The sequence below is a fragment of the Gymnodraco acuticeps genome, unplaced genomic scaffold (assembly GCF_902827175.1).
Source record: "Gymnodraco acuticeps unplaced genomic scaffold, fGymAcu1.1, whole genome shotgun sequence".
NCBI classification, from domain to species: domain Eukaryota; kingdom Metazoa; phylum Chordata; class Actinopteri; order Perciformes; family Bathydraconidae; genus Gymnodraco; species Gymnodraco acuticeps.
The window spans coordinates 3,569,013-3,587,144 of NW_022990235.1; the positions used below are offsets into that span (position 1 = coordinate 3,569,013).

An 18,132-nucleotide genomic window follows, 5' to 3' on the forward strand; every position below is an offset into this window, starting at 1 on the left:
CTATCCTTTGACTTTTGATATGTTGAATAGAACATCTGTCCCTATGGTTGGTGCATAATGTGCCAATAATATAATCTGTGTGTAAAACAGACAGAAAACAAAGAAAGGGATGTCCTGAATAAACATGTTGTTGTTTTTTTGCTCTGTGTGCCCAGTGTGTGGAGGCAGTGCAGAGTCACAAGCTTATCGGAGAGTAATTGGAGCACAATAACCTGTGAACAGCTGACCAGTGAGGGTCCACTGAACTGTTAGGTAATGTGGAGTGGGTGCTGTTCAGACCATTAGTCCCAGGTATCACATCCTACTCTGATTTACAGACTTTGATTAGACATGTACATGATAACCCAATTTATGTTCACAACTTTAAATACAACTCTGTGCCTTCAGCTCCGGCTGAATGTGTTTTAGCTCAATGTGTGTGGGAAATCTTTGAAGAGAGGCATCCACGTCAGTTGAGGAGCTTCAAGCTGTATTTCTGATTATTCCGATTTCACAATAAAAGCTTTAGGAAAGCTATTTATTTTCATTCAAATAGACATTGACCCACTGCTAAAACTCTTCTTCACCTACAATACAAAGCTGAATTATAATCGTTCAATTGATTGAGGGACGGTCAAATCAATAATAAAACTATTGGTATATGTATATGACCATAACAAACGTGTGATTGTATTTTGAGGTGAAGTGGTTTATAGAGAGCTTTATTCTGAAATTAAACAACCGGAAGTTATATTTTCCTAGCCGGTAGACATGCATAACAAACTTTTTATTATACATCCATGATAACAACGTGTTGGACTTTATCCATACATCTATTATTGGTAAAGTCTTACCACTTTGCAACACTTATCTGGTAAGGTAGACTTGTGTCGAAAAGTCCCGTCTTCTGGCTTTAACACCACTTGAAGAGGCAACGGTTACTTTTGATCCAGCATCTCTTCCGCTTCTGTTATTCTGAAGCTGCGAGTTCACTTCAGGTGACAAACATACACTGTAGACGTAAACCTGTGGGGTGGTCGGGAGCAGCGGTGCTGCCCAAATTCACATACATTGTTTTTATCATGGCTTACAACAAAGAGCCTGAATCTGAGCCTCGAATCTACGGTTATACCAGAACAGCTACCACAGTGCTCACACACTTTATGTGCATCTCCTTCACTGTGTTCATTGCAGTTCTGTCTCGACCGGGTACAAGTGAGTCTTATTCTTATTTTTCAAACATATTCATAATATAAGTAGCCTACTTTTGGCATGCCAGGTATTCATTTGACTATCTGTTTTTTTTGTCATAGGTTTGTTTTCTTGGCATCCCTTCTTCATGACACTGGCTGTAAGTTGAACGTTTAAGTTTCCTATTAAATCTTTCCAGCTGTTAACACATGAAATAAGTTAATTAAAACGTTTGAATTACACTTTTTTGAGCTGTTAATCAGTTAATCATTTTTTGTAGGTAATTGAAACATATCAGACAACTACTTTGCTAACTAATTCATTTTCTAGAAACCCAGCTTCAACACCTGCAATTTGAAAATGTGATGGATATGTTATATTTTATAGACCAACATTTGAATCAACAATGACATTTTGGCTTATTGCAGCCCCATTAATTTGTTTCCCCTCTCCCACTAGTTTTCCTTCTTCATGACAGAAGCCATACTCCTGTTCTCCCCCCACGGCTCCCTCGCCCAAAAGTTTCCACACAAGACAAAAGGTCGTGCTCACTGGATCCTGCAGTGCCTCTGTGTTACCTGTGCAGTCCTGGGTCTGGCAGCCATCGTTTACAACAAACACCTGAATGGTAAACCCCACTTCACCTCGTGGCATGGTCTGCTGGGCCTGCTCACAGTGTGTGTGGTGGGGCTGCAGTCTGTGGCAGCACTGCCTCTCATCTACCACTCTCTGGCCAAAGGCTGGTCCCTGGCCAAACTCAAACGCTACCATGCAGCATCCGGGCTCGTCACGTACCTGCTGGGCAGTGGCAGCCTTCTCCTGGGCCTCAGCTCTGCATGGTTCACTGCGTCTGTCGGGGAATACACCTGGTACCTGTCAGCACTCTGCACTGCTCTCAATGCCCTCGTCATAATGAACCAAGTCAGCAGGGCATACACGGCAAAAAAACGGTTACAGTCCTGAAAGAAGACACAGAATTGACAATTTAATATAACACTCACTGAATACTAAAGCAAGGTTGGCCTCAACGATTTCATTTTTCAGGCACATCGAATCAGCTTGATTTGCATGAAAGTCAAAAAGGAACTAATGTCTGCAGCTACGTGCCTGTTTGTTATATCATGAAGCACCAGTGCCAAATGTTGATGCAATCATTTTGTTTTTTTACGTGCTATACACAGGTCCATTGAGGTCATTTCATCTGCATTTCTTTTGTTGGGATTTGGGTCATCTTTAATTGTTTGAGTTTTCATATGAAATGGTACACATGTTGAGCTTCAGTTTGACTGAATACTTCCAAAATGATTGATATTCCAATCAGCCTCAGCTCTACATTATTAACAGGTAAAATAACTGATATTAGAATGCTAACATGCTTAATTAAACTGGTTAACATCACAAACTGTACACCTGTTAAGAATCAGTGTGCGAGCATGCTTGCGTTCGAATTTTGCAAAGAATCGCTGTGCAGCAGAACTTCTGGCATCGCTCAAATTGCATGAACAGTATTTATGCAATCGTGAAAACGGCCTTGAGTTATTGTTGACAACTCGTGTTGCTCATCCTGCCTTCTGACTTTTTTTGCTGCCATTGACTATTTATTTAGCCACATTTTGAATTAAAACGATATATCATACTGAATATATGTTGTACATTTAAAAGCATTTTCAAATGATTCACAATGCAATAGAAGAGTGTTTTTATTGTTAAAATAACATTGATAACACAGTCATATTCTGCTCGCTCTAGGCTGCATTTATGAAATTCTTACTGGATCAGTCATCAATGGGTCAAGGTGAACACAAAGTTAAAAAACATGATTACAAAAAAGAATGTATTTTCCATCATAAATAAATAACTTTCAGACGTTGAAAAAACGGAAACTGTCAGGTGAGTGAACACCAATAGGAAGTTATAAAAAACATTTAAAAAGAAGAAATATTTAATTAAACATAGAAATTCCACATATTTGACAAGAAATGGCAGACAGGTTATGTTTTATAAACTGATAATTTCCAAGACTCAAATGCAAAGCGTTTTTCGAGAAGACGGAGAATAAAGACATGGCGTCAGTATGATTTACCTCATACAGTTAACCAACAGATATGATACTTTTTCAAAGTGCCAGGTCAAACACAAACCAATTCAAGATTCCAAGACATGGGGAAGAAAACTGGATATCCTTGATGAAAAAAAGGAAACATCCAGAACAACCACTGGAAGCAGCCATTAGTAACAGAAAGTGAACAGTACGTAGTCTGGGAGAAAAAGGTCCCCGCAAGGAAAGACAATCTACAAAAAAATACTTCAAAAAATACTTCAAAAAAGGGAATGATCTGTTGTCTCAGGTTATCCAGTGTTTCTATAAAATGCTAACAACCACTGCATCTGGCCTATTTGACCAACAGAGGAGAAAGACTTGTCTAAATCTACATACCTAGAGGTGTCTTCAAAACACAGAAACACAAGGTTACAGAGAACAGCAAAGACCTAAACTCCCTAAAGCACCGCTGACCTACACTGACTGACACGACTGACAGAAGCTACTTACACAGCACTGCTTTAAAAGACGCACCTCTGTTAAAAGCTACCACGTTATGACAGTGTCATTTTGGTAAGGCTACCATACCGGACCTGGTTCTGCCAGTCAGAGGTGGTCGTAGTGAAATGCTTGATACCCCTTTTGATGGACATTGACTCAGGCTGCATGAATGCAATGTGTTCTACGGTTTGGTTGCGTTTGTTTTTTAGCAAGGGGATGAAAAAAGGGGTAAAATCTACATGTATAGTCAAGGCTAACTGATCTGTAAAAACTGCAACAAAAGAGGCGACCGAGTAAGCAACATTAAACTCCTTTTGTGTTCCTTTTGGCTTTCACACTTCTCTATATCACAATCCTGAATCTGACCAACACTTTTTTTTGTTTGACACCAACGGTCTAAATACTCACTATCTCTAACAGATTTGTAAAAGAATGCACTAAGATTCTAAAAAATGCTAAGACTCAAGACCCCTTTGTGTTATTTAAGGCTAAATATGAAAGAACACACACAGTCCGAATCCATGTTCCAAGCCCCTGCGTTATCAAAGGCTAACAGTAAATACATTCATTTTAGTTTTAAGGGGGTAAAAAAGGTAAATTATAAAGTTGAACGTAAATGTGTTTCCTCAGCATAAATGGGAGAGCATGTTTATCATCATGATTGTAATAATAAAACCTCTCCCTACAACCAAAATCTACACACTGCACATTATTGACTTGCAATATAAACAATGATAATGACTGCTATATACAAAGTATCAACATATTCAGTTATAGTATCACACATAATATCCTTTCAACAGAGGATGCTACAACGCCTATCAAATTGCTAAAGAGTAAAGTATTCTCAGAGAGCCTAAGATTTCTGAGTTAAAGGTAAGCTTAGTAGGATTTTTAAAAACATTAAGCCCACGTTCTGTGGCCATTGTGAGTTATTTGTACTTTTTAACTTTCTGGTATTGTTTACTAGAAAGGAAACTGTGCTGAAAGAAAATGATTGTGTTATTATACATGTTCAGCAGGTGAGTACTGCTGACATGTGGAACAGTAAGTCAAATTTTGGTTTGTACTAGACTGTTTCACAGCAATATATCATGAGGCAATCGGACATGAAGCTGTTTTCATCACATGACTTCTTCTGAACTCAGGGGAAATAAAAATAAAGGAAAGACGAGGCCTCGCTTTAAAGTGTAGCAGGCGAGGCTAGAAAGCCTCGGAAAAATTCAGCTGGTCCCCGAACGACAAAGTTCTGATCCCACTGCTCTGATGCTTCAGCTGAACAAGTCCCAGATATTCAGCATAAGGATTTGTTACTCTGACTTCGAAAAGTCATTGAGGTACAAGTTCTCCTTGCAGGTGAGAATCTGGGTGTGTGTGTAGTTTCATGAGACCATTAGGAATGGTATTAGAGTTCACTTCACTGGTGATTATGTAAAACTGATTTAAAGGGCTTGAAACACATTTAACTTATCACAGGCTTTTCCAAATTCTAAGTTGTTGTTTTGGATTAGCAATGATCTTTTAAGTTCCTGAAAAGTTGTATTTATTTGTGCATTTAAAATCTAGATGACCAGTTAAGTCATCATTGTGGAATTTCCTTTTCTGTCTTCTTTATGATGTAATTACATATTCAGAGTATGCCAATACGCCTGTCTATCACTCATCAGTTCATACAAATCGGGTAGATACTGTAACAGAGTCAATCTAGTTAATTTAAACATGTAATAATTCCCACTCCTAATGTATTTTGTGTTAGCCGTGATTGATTAAACTGTTTTATGTGTGAAACTGCATCTCCAGGGCTTCTTAAGTCTCTACTGTCCTGTCACCTCAATAACATCGTCATCAGAACTACTGCCGCCGTTCTCCGTACTCTGATGTATGTCCGGTTGGGTGAGAGCTGCCCCCAAAAGGCTGGAAGTTGGGTTGTTGAAATGGGAGAGGAAACTGGATGTGTTAGAGCTGGAGTTGGGCGTTTGAAATCCTCCTGAAAGGAGAGGGCTGGAGAACATCCTGGACTCAGAGAGCAGCGACTGACTGTAGTTGAGGGGGAAGCCTGACGAGAGCAGGTCGGCCATGTTGGGATTCATCAGGTAGGGAGGCAGAGAACCTGAAGCCAGGGAGGAGGAAGTCGCTGTCGAGGATGTAGATGACATAGGGATGGTGGCCGAAGCAGAGGAGTAAACGGGAGACATAGAGGAGGACGAGGAGGAGGGGGTGGGGAGGTGTCCGTTCCCTGTGGACGGCTGTCTCAGTAGGTCCGAGCCTGCAGAGGTGAACATGGTCTGTAGGTCAGCCAGGGTTTGTCCTGGAGCCTGAAGGAATGAAGACCCTCCACCACCACCCATTAGAAGAGGGTGACTCATGTGACCCATGTTCCCCAGCAGGGAGGAGGAGTTCAGACCACCGGGGGGGAAACTGAGCCCACTGGAGCCCATGGACAGTCCGGGGTAACGTGATGCAGCAGAAGAAGAGCGTTTGCCTCCTATCGGTGTGTTGCCCTGGCTCTCAGTGCTTCTGCGCTTGCTGCCACGCATCTCTAAAGCGGAGCTCAAGAGGTCCTCACCGAGTTGCCTGCTCAGATCACCGCTCTGGTTGTATTGCGAACTTCCTTCATCACCCGCTGGTAATGCCAACATTTCTGACGGCAACTCATTCCCACTGCCGGCGTTGGCATCTCCTGTGGATGAAGTGTAGCGGCTGAGCTCTCTGAGGATCTCCGTGCTCAAGGGAGAGGACGGCCGCCCATCCTCGCTGGGGGAGCCCTGCTGATGATCCGCAGGCGACAAACAGCCGTTACTGAGCGCATGGATATGGGAGCCCTGGATGTCTGTGGGGGGGGGGGGGGGGGGGGGAGAGCAATGCAGCCATGAAATGTCAGGATAGATGTACAGTGTCCTACATAGCCAAATCATGGGAACAAGTATAAACTGTGATTCCTTTTATTTATTTTCCTCTAAAATGTCTTATTTGTCATACTTAAGATTTAAACATTTGCATGGTCTGTTTGTGGGGTTAAAGCAAACAATGATGGAAAGTGACTTTTTTTAGCATAATTTAAAAGCTCAACTACTAACACATCCATCTGCTGATAGTAACAACAACAAATAGGCAGCTACCTTTTAATTGATTTGTATAAGGCCATGTATAGAGCCACAGAAGACAGTATACAACTCTGGTTGTATAGTATTTCTCATGACAAATTAACATTGTGTGAGAACCAAGAATAATAAATATGTGTTTGTACCTCTTGAGGCAGCAGAGCCCCCAACAGCTTGCCTAGTGATTTTTCCAGATCGAATAGCAAAAATCCTTCCATCATTTGTCCTAATGTAGGTACCTGTGTTTTAGAAAATATCAAGAGATGGAGTAAATCACTCAAAATAATTTTTAAAAAGGAGAACTTTTATTCTTTGTTGCAACTACCTTTTGATCCTCTGATCACATGGATGCTCTCTCCTGCAGAAATTCTAGCTTGAACGTCTGTTGTGCTGTTGGATCCTGGGATTACAATATCTGTAGATTTGGACAAAATGGCCTACATTAGTCACAAAGTCTACAGTCACAAAACATAATTAATGTTTTTGAATCTTTAAATACTAAAAGGGTGTAACATTTGGGAGTTGTTGTACGATTTAATCATTAACTGAGATTATACATACCAGTTGTGGTTGTAATCCTCTGCACATAAACTCCAGCTTTCTGCAAGAAGTTGACAGGCAGGCTGCCCACAGAGCTGGAGCCAGACATGCCCATGCCGGCCTGGCGGGGCATCATGGGAATTGGGGTTGACTGGATGGGTCTAACACTTGCCACAGGCTTGTCATCCGGCCGCACCATGGCACGCCTGAAAATATGAGAGCTGAATTCATGAGATGCTCACAAACAATTGTGACCCGTCTAATGGAAATTCATTAGAGAAAGACGATGAACTCACAAAGAGTTACAACCTCAAACATATAAATGTAATGGCGGTTTTATTTTTGGTCGTGTTTTTGCCAGTAAGGATGGCAGACACTCATTTTCAGATTTGAGGTGGATGGAACTGCTCATATATTTTGGTGGAGGAAAATGTAAATGAACAATTATCCAAAACTCACCAGCCGCGTTGGTTAAATGCCGGTATGTTTGTGAGTGTCTGATCACTCGTTGGGTAATAAGGGGCGTATGAGGGGCGAGAGTAGGGCACCGACGCTCGTTTCTCATCCTCATAGCTCTTCTTGGCGGCTCTCTTCTCTGCTTTGGTCAGTTTCGACTCTTTCCGGTCCACCAGCAGAGATTCGTGATGAAAAGGTTGCTAAGGAGATACATGGAAATAGGGAAATTCAATTACCGATCATCTGTCAGATCTGATTCTACATAAAATGTTGATGTACTGCGCAGCCCAAGACCACTGGGCATAAAGTCAACATATACAAAAAAGTCCCACGCAAGGACAATACTTGAGTGAGTTTGAGCTCAGTTATCTCATACCTTAATTTAAACACCAAACCTAAAAAACGGCCTTTCTTGCAGAGTTTGGACTCAAAGGTAAGATCATCATGCAGCGGTACCTTGGAAATGAGGTGTGGGTAAAGCTGACAAGCGTTTTGCATCACAGCTTCAAACTCATCCCCCATGTGATGAGGGCTTTGATCAGGTTCTTCTTCCACAAAATGCAGCAGCGACTCCACTTCTTTACGGGTGAAGTTCAGCACTGGGTTCAGGTCGTCAACCACACGGTCTTTAAACAAACGCAGAAAAACAGCTTCTTAAGACTTGATCATATTTATGTAGATGTTAAATATGGCACACATCAGATCTGCTTGAGTATGTCTTAATAGTGCTTGCATAAGGAACAATAACACAATAAATATCAATATTTGTTTAATAGTTACTAGTGAAAAGAAGCCTTCAAATAAAATACCAATAGGTAAAAGTGAAGCTTTCCTATGTCCATTTGAACAATGTACATCTTATTGACTGCACTCTAACATGTTATAGCTGGCATTTATAGTTGTTCTGTGTTTTCAGCTTTTCCACATGAGCCTGACCCTGTGCATTTGTGAAAATGATAATTAAACCCAATTTCTAACAAACAAATGAATCACATATGTAAAGTTCTCTTACCGGACATGCCCTGTTTGGAGACTTGTCTGTCATAGATCTTTTTCTCCAAGGTGAAATCACAGACGAGGCGGTAAATGAAGCAAGGTTTCCTCTGACCGTAGCGGTACACCCGACACACCGCCTGAGCATCGTGACACGGGTTCCAGGAGGCATCAAACACAACGACACGGTTGGCCCCGATCAGATTTACCCCCAAGCATCCCGCCCTGCAAGGAACACACCAAATCATTGGTTGACCATTTCTGCCAGTGCACAAAGGAAAGGTACAAATCTTTAGAAAATAGAAAGCAGGGACATATACCTTGTAGAAAGTAGGAAGACCCATGCTGCGGTGTTCTCTGGGTCATTGAATTGATTTATAAGGCGCTCTCTTTCTGAGGCAGATGTACTCCCATCCAGTCCTGTAGACAGACACACATCATCTCTCAGCACTAAAGCACACTTTCACTTGCAGTGTATCATGGGATTCTTTTTACATTGAAAACTTAATATAAAGCTGGGGGACTTTGAATCATCTTTTATATTGTATTCCTATTAGAGAGATACTGATTCAGCTTGGCAAAATAGTAAAACAAAAACATAAAAAAGGGAATTTACCACTATCCCTTGGGAATTAAAGTACATACAAAAAAAGACAAATTCCAAACAGTTATGTAAAATTGCAAACATATTAATCCTAAACTTGTTTCCAGAGCACAGTATGCCTAGAAAAACAGTGAAATGGGTGAATTTGAGGAATTGCAGCCAGTGTCACTAAATTAATAAAGACAACAACGCATTTGAATCTTCAGTGGAGATGACCACACTCCTGCGGGGTTGCTGGTTTGGAAGAGAGAGAGGAGAGAGGGCAGGGATTGGATGACTCACTGTAGTAATTGAGGTTGCGAACCCAGGTTTTCCTCTGGGTGTCAGGGGGGGTGACGCCTGCTGGCATGGGTCTCTTTGCTAAGAACTCCTCAATGACCGTCAGGGTGGACAAACTTTGACTAGAGTACAAAGCAAAAACACATAGGTGGTAAGAAAATAAAGGGCACTGCATATGAAATAAGTTAAAGTCATGAAATAACAATTAATCCGTCAGTCAGATGTTTTTAATGACACAGAATTGCTGCATGCACATATGGCTACAAAACAACTTTTCGTTTAACAATTTGGTTTAACTGTGACATTTCTGTTACAAGAAAAATAACAGAAAATCGTATAAGACGTAGGAGGATTCAAAATTAAATTTCTTACAGTTAGCATAAAGCTCTGAAAGTTACAAATAAGTCTGATTAAGGAGCTGAAATGAAAAGAGTCAACCTCTCCTCTAAGCTGCTTACTGCTGGATTTGTGTGTAACGCTATGTACGCTGGTCTTACCTGAAGACTAAGATCTTGTCTCTCTTTTGTACGCTCTCCTCAATCAAATGGAAGAGCAGCGTCATCTTGGCAGAATTCTCCAGAAGTCCTGTGCAGTAGTTTGACATTATGCCCTTTGCCTGACACATACAATATGGGGGGAAAAGGCTGTTAAATTAAAAGAGATTTCAGGGTTGGAGGGATGAAACCCTGCAAAGCCAACAAAGAATACAACACTGCAGACATATCAGGACCAGTCTGCAACGAAAAGCAACAGTTTTCTATGTGCTTGAGCTTTCAAACAGAGATGTCAAAACAAGAGGAATCTTTTAGCCGCAGTAATCATTTAGCTAATCTTTACATGGTCTGCAATGACATACCCATTCATATGTGATGACTTGGTTGGCTCTTTCCTGAGAGTGATTGACTAGTGGCAGGGTGTTGTTGACTTTGCTGTTGCTTGAGTCGGCTACTTTGGCTTTGAGGCCAGCACCGGATGCATTGCAGCGGGCGTTACTCGCCGAAGTGATGTCGTCCAGGTCCAGGTCCTGCTCGTTGGCCTGATTCTCCTTCTGCAGGGCTTCATAGAGGACGTCTGGGTGATTCCAGATCTGGAGGAATCCAAGAAAAAGAGGAAGGCTTACTTGATGAACCATTAGCACCGTGTTTGTATGACAACCAAGCAAGTTACCGTTTACGTCGATGTCTGTCTAAAATGTTATACTTTCTCATGTATTCCTATGCAAAATGTAAGGCCACGGTGACCTTGACCTTTGACAACCAAAATCTAATCAGTTAATCCTTGAGTTCAATTGGTGGTTCTGCAGAATTTGAAGACATTTCCTCAAGGAATCACTGAGATATGGCGTTCACGAGGAACTGGATTGGCAATTTAGTGTATTTATGGATATAGAAGACAATTCAAGATATAACATTTTAAGTGTAAAGACTTTTTTTGAACATTATCCCTCATTGGGCTGGCTCTTCCAAGCAGAGGTTTCTACCTAACAGCAAGGATAACAGTCTCACCTTGCAGCACACACAGAAGGCTTTGAGGGGGTTCAGGCCGAGCCAGCCACTGTTCCCTGCTTCTCGGAAGCGTTTCATGAACTCGTTATACAGCGCCCTCTGAATGGGAGAGAGCCGCACCAACATCACATGCTCCTCCTTGGAGGGGAGCTGGTCTCGCAGCACATCATGACCTCGCCTGTAACCAAGAAAAGCGCCACATAGAACATTAACAGGTGAGCATCAAACAGGCCACTATACTTTTGTATAAATAAGGTTCAATTTCTTACCTCTGGACAAAACCCTCCAGCAGGCTGTGCAGCACGTGGCTGCGGTAGCGCATCAAGCGTACATCTTGAGGTGTGCTGTCCATGCACTGCCCGTTAAGAATGGGCCGCTCAAACATGTTGCTGAACTCCTGACGTGTTCCCAAAAAGTCGGGCCTAACAAAGTCCACCATGCACCAGTATTCAGTGAGGTTGTTCTGCAATGGGTAACCAGTCAGGACTACTCTGCGCCGGGAGCGAATGTTCTTCAGGGCCTGTGATGTGCTGGCATGGTAGTTTTTAATTCGATGACCCTCGTCACATATGACCACGTCTGGGCCAGGCCGTGCTATGGCCCTTTCAATACCTGAAAAGACAGGGTTTTTAATGGCATACACAGACAACTTTGTTCGGGCCACTGCTTCCCTTTATCCAATGATTTCTGCTGACCTTTCATGAGTTCCTGCTGTCTATCTTCTTCATCCAGGTCGATGATGATTGGTCCTGCTGGCTTCTTTGATTTCCTCTTCTTACCCGTCACAAAACTCTTCTTCATAGATAGCAGGCGGTACATCTCATAACCCATCAGCAACACCCCTCCCTCTCTAGACCAGTCTTCCACAACTTTGGCTCGGGCCATCGTGGTTCTGCAGGTAACACAGTTAGCGTGATTAATATCTCCATTGTTTGGCAATGAATGCGTAACCTTACAAAGAACATTGCATGCTACATACTTGTGCTCATCGTTGAGAATGTGAACTCTGAAGGTGCGGCCTGTGATGACTGCAGGGTCAGTGTCCGGGTAAAGAGCTTCTTGTGGTGGGAGCCAGAGGTTAAACTCTGTCAGCCAGTTCTGAAGTGTGTTCACCTTTTACCAAGGAAAAAAAGATGGCTTAGAGGTTATTTAAAATCATAATAACACAGTGAGTTCAGGAAATGTGAATGTGTGATCAACAGTATTTATCTTAAGACATTAAACACTTTGATTACTCACAGGAACAATGCACAGCACAGTGTGAGCCTCAGTATTCTTCAGCAGGATGTCAGTGAAGGAAATGACCTGCAGTGTCTTGCCCAACCCCATGCTGTGAGCGAGGATGCAACCAAAGCCACTGCTAGTTTTATACCGCTCCAGAGACTCAATGAGGTTGTCATAGAGAAACCGGATTCCCCCAACCTTAAAAAGGAGAAGACAAATGTTTGAGAGAAAACTGTCTGGATTAGGGGTTTCTGTTACTAGCAACCCCTAATCCAGAAAGCTGCAGCTCATTGAGAACGTCGCTGCTCGTGTCCTGACTAACACTAAGAAAGTGGATCACATCACTCCTGTTCCGAAGTCTTTACACTGGCTTCCCGTCTGTCAAATAATTTATTTCAAAATACTGCTGCTGGTTTATAAACAGGGATGCAAACTCATCAGGTATGAAAAAGGTGACAAGGACCCGAGCCCCCGACCCCACGGAATATCGGCTTTAAAATGAGGAATAACAGAGGATGTTAGCAGTCAGAACAACTAAAGCAGCAGGTAATAATAACAGAAACGCCAAAGAGTCACATCTAGTAGAAATATATAAAAGTATGTATTTGAAGTGTGTAGCAGTCAGTTTATCATTTTGGCTGTTGAGCATTTTGAAAAATTATTTTCATGCTTCTGTGCAAGGCTTAGTCTTTGTATCTATCTGTATAGCCTCCACTACATGTATTTAATCCCTTTAGTTACTTCACAGATGTGGATGAATGATGTGAAATATAATCAAGTGTTAAATCAGACTTTAGTTCCACCTGGAGTAAATTCACAAGTATACAGTATACAATGCAGTATACAAAGTCATTCAAACTAGCTGCACCTTTACCAGCTTTGAGAACACTTTCATGATCAATCATTATAAAACATATCATATATATTATTCTGAAATGGACCAATCTGCACAATGACTACTTTTACTGTCGCTACTTTCACTATATTTTGATGAGAATACTTTTCTACTTTCACTTGAGGAACATTTTGAATGCAGGACTTTTACTGTAACAGAGTATTCCTACACTCTGGTACTTCTAGTACAAGACCTGAGTACTTCTACTTTTACTCAAGTAGGCTACAAGATCTGAGTACTTCTACTTTTACTGTCGCTACTTTAACTATATTTTGATGATAATACTTTTGAGGAACATTTTGATTGCAGGATTGTTCCTACATTCTGGTACTTCTACTTTTAATCAAGTACAAGATCTGAGTACTTCTCCTTTTACTCAAGTAAAAGATCTGAGTACTTCTACTTTTACTCAAGTACAAGATCTGAGTACTTCTACTTTTAATCAAGTACAAGATCTGAGTGCTTTTACTTTGACTCTAGTACAAGATATACCACCTCTGTTTATAGCCTATGAAAAAAACTATTAGAAAACGAAGGCTAAAGCTAATGTTAGCAGATAGTGACAATGTATGCTAGTTATCTAGCTCAACGATAATATTGCGACAGAAAGACTTTTCAGTGCACATCACGCTCTGCCGCTCCGACAGGGAGCTCTGCTCTGAACACCTGAACGCCCCGTTCTAACAGCTGTTCACCAGCAGTCCAGTCTGTACCACAGTGACTCCGGACCGCACAGTTAATATTAACGAACGCACCCGTAGGTAATGTAGCTGCTGAAGCTAGACCCTCGTCGCGGAGCAGCAGAGCCTTATTATACATCCATGAGCAGAGCCGACAGGCAGGAAGACTCGAGCACACAGCTCGCGCTTCATTATAATATATAAAAAAAGAACACCTTGCCTGTCATGATGGCACATAACAGCTCGCGGCCGCAGATTTTTATTGCAGATCTACATGAATCACACAAACGACCTATTTTGGATTCAAAACGGCGAATTTCGCCAAAAGGTGACAAGTTTGCATCCCTGTATAAAGCTTTGAATGGTTTAGGCCCAAAATACATTTCTGACCTCCTGCTAAATTATGAACCATCCAGATCTCTCAGGTCTTCAGGGACTGGTCAGCTTTCTGTCCCCAGAGTCAGAACTAAACATGGAGAAGCAGCGTTCAGTTATTATGCTCCAAATATCTGGAACAAACTCCCAGAAACCTGCAGGTCCGCTGCAACTCTGACTACTTTTAAATCCAGACTGAAGACTTTTCTTTTTGCCACTGCTTTTAATTGATGTATTCATATCTCACACTGCACTGTAACTTTTATTCAAGTACCTGTGTTATTCATGTTTTATTATCTTTGCTTTTAAAGTAGTGTTTTTTTAAATGCCATTTTATAATATGTTTCTGCTGCACTATTTTTGTAATGCTCTTAAATGACTTTCATTTTTGTAAAGCACTTTGAATTGCCTTGTGTTCAAAGGTGCTATATAAATGAACTTGCCTTGCCTTACTGGGCATTATTGCTTTGAGAGTTTGAGAAATGACGAGATGGTGGGCATACCTGGTGAGGTTTGACCGCCTTGGCCAGCTGTGGAGCGAGGTAAATGTCTTTCTCCTCTGCAGGGTGACTGATGTTTACCAGCACTTGACCCTGGGCATCAGGCAGATTCAAAACGTCATTGATGTGCGCCCCGCTGCTTTCCTCTGAGGTGCCATCAGCATCCTCATCGGCCGACTCGCTGCTTATCTGCAGGGCGTCTTCATCGCCAGAACTAAGCTCGATTATATCTACATCATCAAAGGAGATGTGAACACTGTGTGAGAGCATGCTCAATTCTCTTTGTCATGATTTACTTTGAGAAAATAAACATCATTGTTTGACAGAAGTATCATATATTTTACCATCTCTAATGTCAAGTGCAGGCAGCATGGGGTCCTTTATGTCATCCTCATCACCACTGCTATCCAGACAGATCACATCCTGCTTGCTAAGCAGAGCAGGGACCAAGTGAGATACTTCGTCTAAAATTGAAGCAGGGTCCACTATTGGAAAGATCAGAAGATAATAGGAAACTTCAGGATAGAAAACACAACATTTAAATCTGAGAATGTGTAGCTTCACTAAAGAGGGATAGTCACCTAGCTGAGCTTCTGGGACAGCTGCTGTAGGGAAGTCCTTTCTCTGCTGCTCCAGACGTTTCCGCCGGTCCATCTCCTCCTGTTGGGCAGCCTTGGTCCCAGCCTCCAACTGATCCTCATTCAGCATCTTTCTGTTAGCATAAGGAACATTTTCAGTATAAATAGCTACATAATGTAATATACCCGAGGGAAAAACCCCAACAGATCAACGTACCTGATATTCTTCCTCATGTGTACAGGCTTCGATAGCTTGGAAAGTTTGGAGCCTTTTGAGGACTTGGAAGATTTGGATGATTTTGAGGATTTATGTTTCTTTGTTTTGCTGGAAGCTGGCTTGCTCTTGCTTGGGTTTTCTGGGCCTGTCAGAGGCGGAGACCTAGAGGCAGGTCTGGAGGAGGGTCTGGGGGAGGTTGGGGACGCGGGCTGGGACGGAGGCTCGGGGGACGGCTCTCCGGAGGTAGCTGAAGGGGAGTCCCTGCCATCCTGAGCGGCTTCCGTCCTACTCTGTGCACTCCCAGGCCGTTCTAGAGACAGAAAATAGACAGTATTTCAGTTGATGTCTTCAAAGACTAACAACAAGCACAAGTGTATTTTCTTTCCTGTGTGTGAATGCATTAGGTTGTGTGTTTATACAGGGCAGAAAAGAGGGGTGAAATCGTTTAATCCAAAAAGTTTTCTCTCTGCTCGTTGGATTGGTTTTCTATGACAACAATATCTTGACAACATATACACACTTTAAACGTCATGTGTGTGATAGACTAGCATTGCCGCTTTTAAAATGTTTTATTGGTCACTCACCGACACCATCATCATCTTCATCGTCTCCATCATTGTCATCCTCATCGTCCTCCAGGTCTTCATTGTCCTCCTCTTCCTCGTTGTCCAAATACTCCAATTCGCTGTTAAGGCTGGGCTCCAGGTCACTTTCTGAAACTGCCTCTTCAGACATGGTGTCTTACTAGGCTCTCAAAATATTACTTGCACACCTTCATTAGGTGCCCTAAGAAAAAGAAAAAAACCATCTCATCATAACGTAGGATTCATGTAGTTTCATTGTCAATCAACAATTCAATTTGCCAATGCAAATTTCAGTCAATCCACTAATCGATTAACAATAATTCTTTAGCAACAAGACTACAAAAAAGGTCCCAATATTTAGAAATGGTCAGATATGCAATGTATGCTTTATGGTAAACACTAGCTTACTTATTGTTTGTATATGGGAAGGAAAGCACCATAGAGTCATATAAATGTGGCAGAGTGAAATATCACAGTTACTATTGCCAGTTCATGATGAAACAAAGCCAAAAATAAACATAACACATTTGTATATATGGAGTAAAACAAAGTATAGTACATATGAAATAAATATGTACACGGATGATATGCATGTACAGAATGTGTTCCATATGAACTTGTAATCAAGCAAGATACATAAAGACATAGTTAAAAAAATATTATTATCTCTAGGAGTAGGTCATAAGGAATTGAGACTCTAAATATCATAGATGGATAGACATGGTGAGACATAATATCCGTCAGCAAAATACATCATAAAAATGTTCACATGGTATTAAAGTAAATCCCTTGAGTGGTATTTAAAAATAAGGCTACTTTAATAAGGCTCCTACTGTCCTTATAGTATGTTGACATTAGCATATGTCAAACACTGAATGTCAGACATCTGAATCCACAGTACAGGAATAATTGCGTATGTGATCCTATGAATAACGTGCAATGTTTAAGTGACCCATAGAAGAGATTTCACCCAAAGGGTTTTGAGCTGAGGATGAATGCAGCTAGCACGAAGCTACCTCTGCAGCATATCCATTGTATCATGTTGATTGTGAATTGACATATACTCCAAGCATCTATCGTGGATTGGCGTGAGGAGCTAACTAACCCAATGCATATAAATATGAATGATACTCAGACACAGTGAGCACAACAATATGCTAGCTAATTGCATAACAATACAGGCGAATTCAAACGCTAATAAACACGTTATTGGTGAACAGTTCACTGTTCACCAATAACAGTGGCAGCAAAACAGTGAGGCTGGTTGTAACTTGGGCAGGGGGAAAAAACAGCTTTCCTTGCAAAAACGACTGTTCTGTGGGCTGTCTTAGAAAGATAACAATCGTATTGTGTAGGGATAACGGTAGCGGTGCTAATGCTAGCCTGAAATACAACAAGGCTTTCCCTGTCGGCTAGGTAGGAAGCGCCAGCTGAACACAAACATCGGTCCGCTGAGGAACTTACCGTGCATACGGCTGCGCTGCGCTCCTCTAGAAACCTCGCTGTGCAGACAACCACAGACCGATTTATTCCCACAGAACCTATTTAAATGAAATCAACTGATAAACGTACCTAATTTCCAATTTGTTCCAGTGTAACCAACAATACTGTTCCCGTAGAGGTAGCTCCAACTAAGGTTCCGGGAGTTAAAAAGCCCGACGAAGAACACGGTGTGCTATTAATATGTAACATTCCTAAATGATCCATCATTGCAACAATATTTGACTAACTGTCTCACTATTTTAGCCACATTTTACATTGATAGAATACTTTCTTATATTACATTTAAAAAACAGCACAAACTGTATCTTTAAAACACAAAACATTCTGAACATCTGAAAACATTTTTTTTTACAAAATAACCTGATTTTGTAAACCTCTTGTGTGTT

At 41.5% G+C, this 18,132-nt stretch overlaps 2 protein-coding genes across 2 annotated transcripts; one reads left to right on the top strand and one right to left on the bottom strand.

Annotated features, from left to right (window-relative positions):
• The first annotated feature begins 645 nt into the window (after nt 1-645).
• Nucleotides 646-3,047, top strand: LOC117548065 (cytochrome b561 domain-containing protein 2). The gene is made up of 3 exons (XM_034219020.1): nt 646-1,194; nt 1,293-1,330; nt 1,630-3,047. The coding sequence occupies exons 1-3, from the start codon at nt 1,062-1,064 to the stop codon at nt 2,131-2,133; spliced, it is 675 nt and encodes a 224-aa protein (XP_034074911.1). The 5' UTR covers nt 646-1,061; the 3' UTR covers nt 2,134-3,047.
• Nucleotides 2,853-17,898, bottom strand: rad54l2 (RAD54 like 2). The gene is made up of 22 exons (XM_034219019.1): nt 17,708-17,898; nt 16,244-16,445; nt 15,660-15,969; nt 15,446-15,576; nt 15,209-15,349; nt 14,868-15,094; nt 12,430-12,612; nt 12,170-12,303; nt 11,886-12,082; nt 11,460-11,802; nt 11,191-11,368; nt 10,542-10,772; nt 10,183-10,301; nt 9,689-9,807; nt 9,123-9,222; nt 8,822-9,027; nt 8,266-8,435; nt 7,813-8,009; nt 7,375-7,559; nt 7,139-7,228; nt 6,960-7,052; nt 2,853-6,542 (listed from the first exon to the last, which is right to left on the bottom strand). Exons 2-22 carry the CDS (start codon nt 16,392-16,394, stop codon nt 5,527-5,529), a joined length of 4,521 nt encoding a protein of 1,506 aa, XP_034074910.1. The 5' UTR covers nt 16,395-16,445; nt 17,708-17,898; the 3' UTR covers nt 2,853-5,526.
• Nucleotides 17,899-18,132: the final 234 nt, after the last annotated feature.

Bases quoted from the DNA above. Each gene is read 5' to 3' on its own strand.
- LOC117548065 (XM_034219020.1), top strand. From the start codon at position 1,062: ATGGCTTACAACAAAGAGCCTGAATCTGAGCCTCGAATCTACGGTTAT. The intron at 1,195-1,292 runs GTGAGTCTTATT...TTTTTGTCATAG, and splicing joins TCTGTCTCGACCGGGTACAA to GTTTGTTTTCTTGGCATCCC. The intron at 1,331-1,629 runs GTAAGTTGAACG...CTCTCCCACTAG, and splicing joins CCTTCTTCATGACACTGGCT to TTTTCCTTCTTCATGACAGA.
- rad54l2 (XM_034219019.1), bottom strand. From the start codon at position 16,394: ATGTCTGAAGAGGCAGTTTCAGAAAGTGACCTGGAGCCCAGCCTTAAC. The intron at 9,028-9,122 runs GTATATGTCCCT...TGTTCCTTGCAG, and splicing joins GTCTTCCTACTTTCTACAAG to GGCGGGATGCTTGGGGGTAA. The intron at 8,010-8,265 runs GTACCGCTGCAT...GTATCTCCTTAG, and splicing joins ACCCACACCTCATTTCCAAG to CAACCTTTTCATCACGAATC.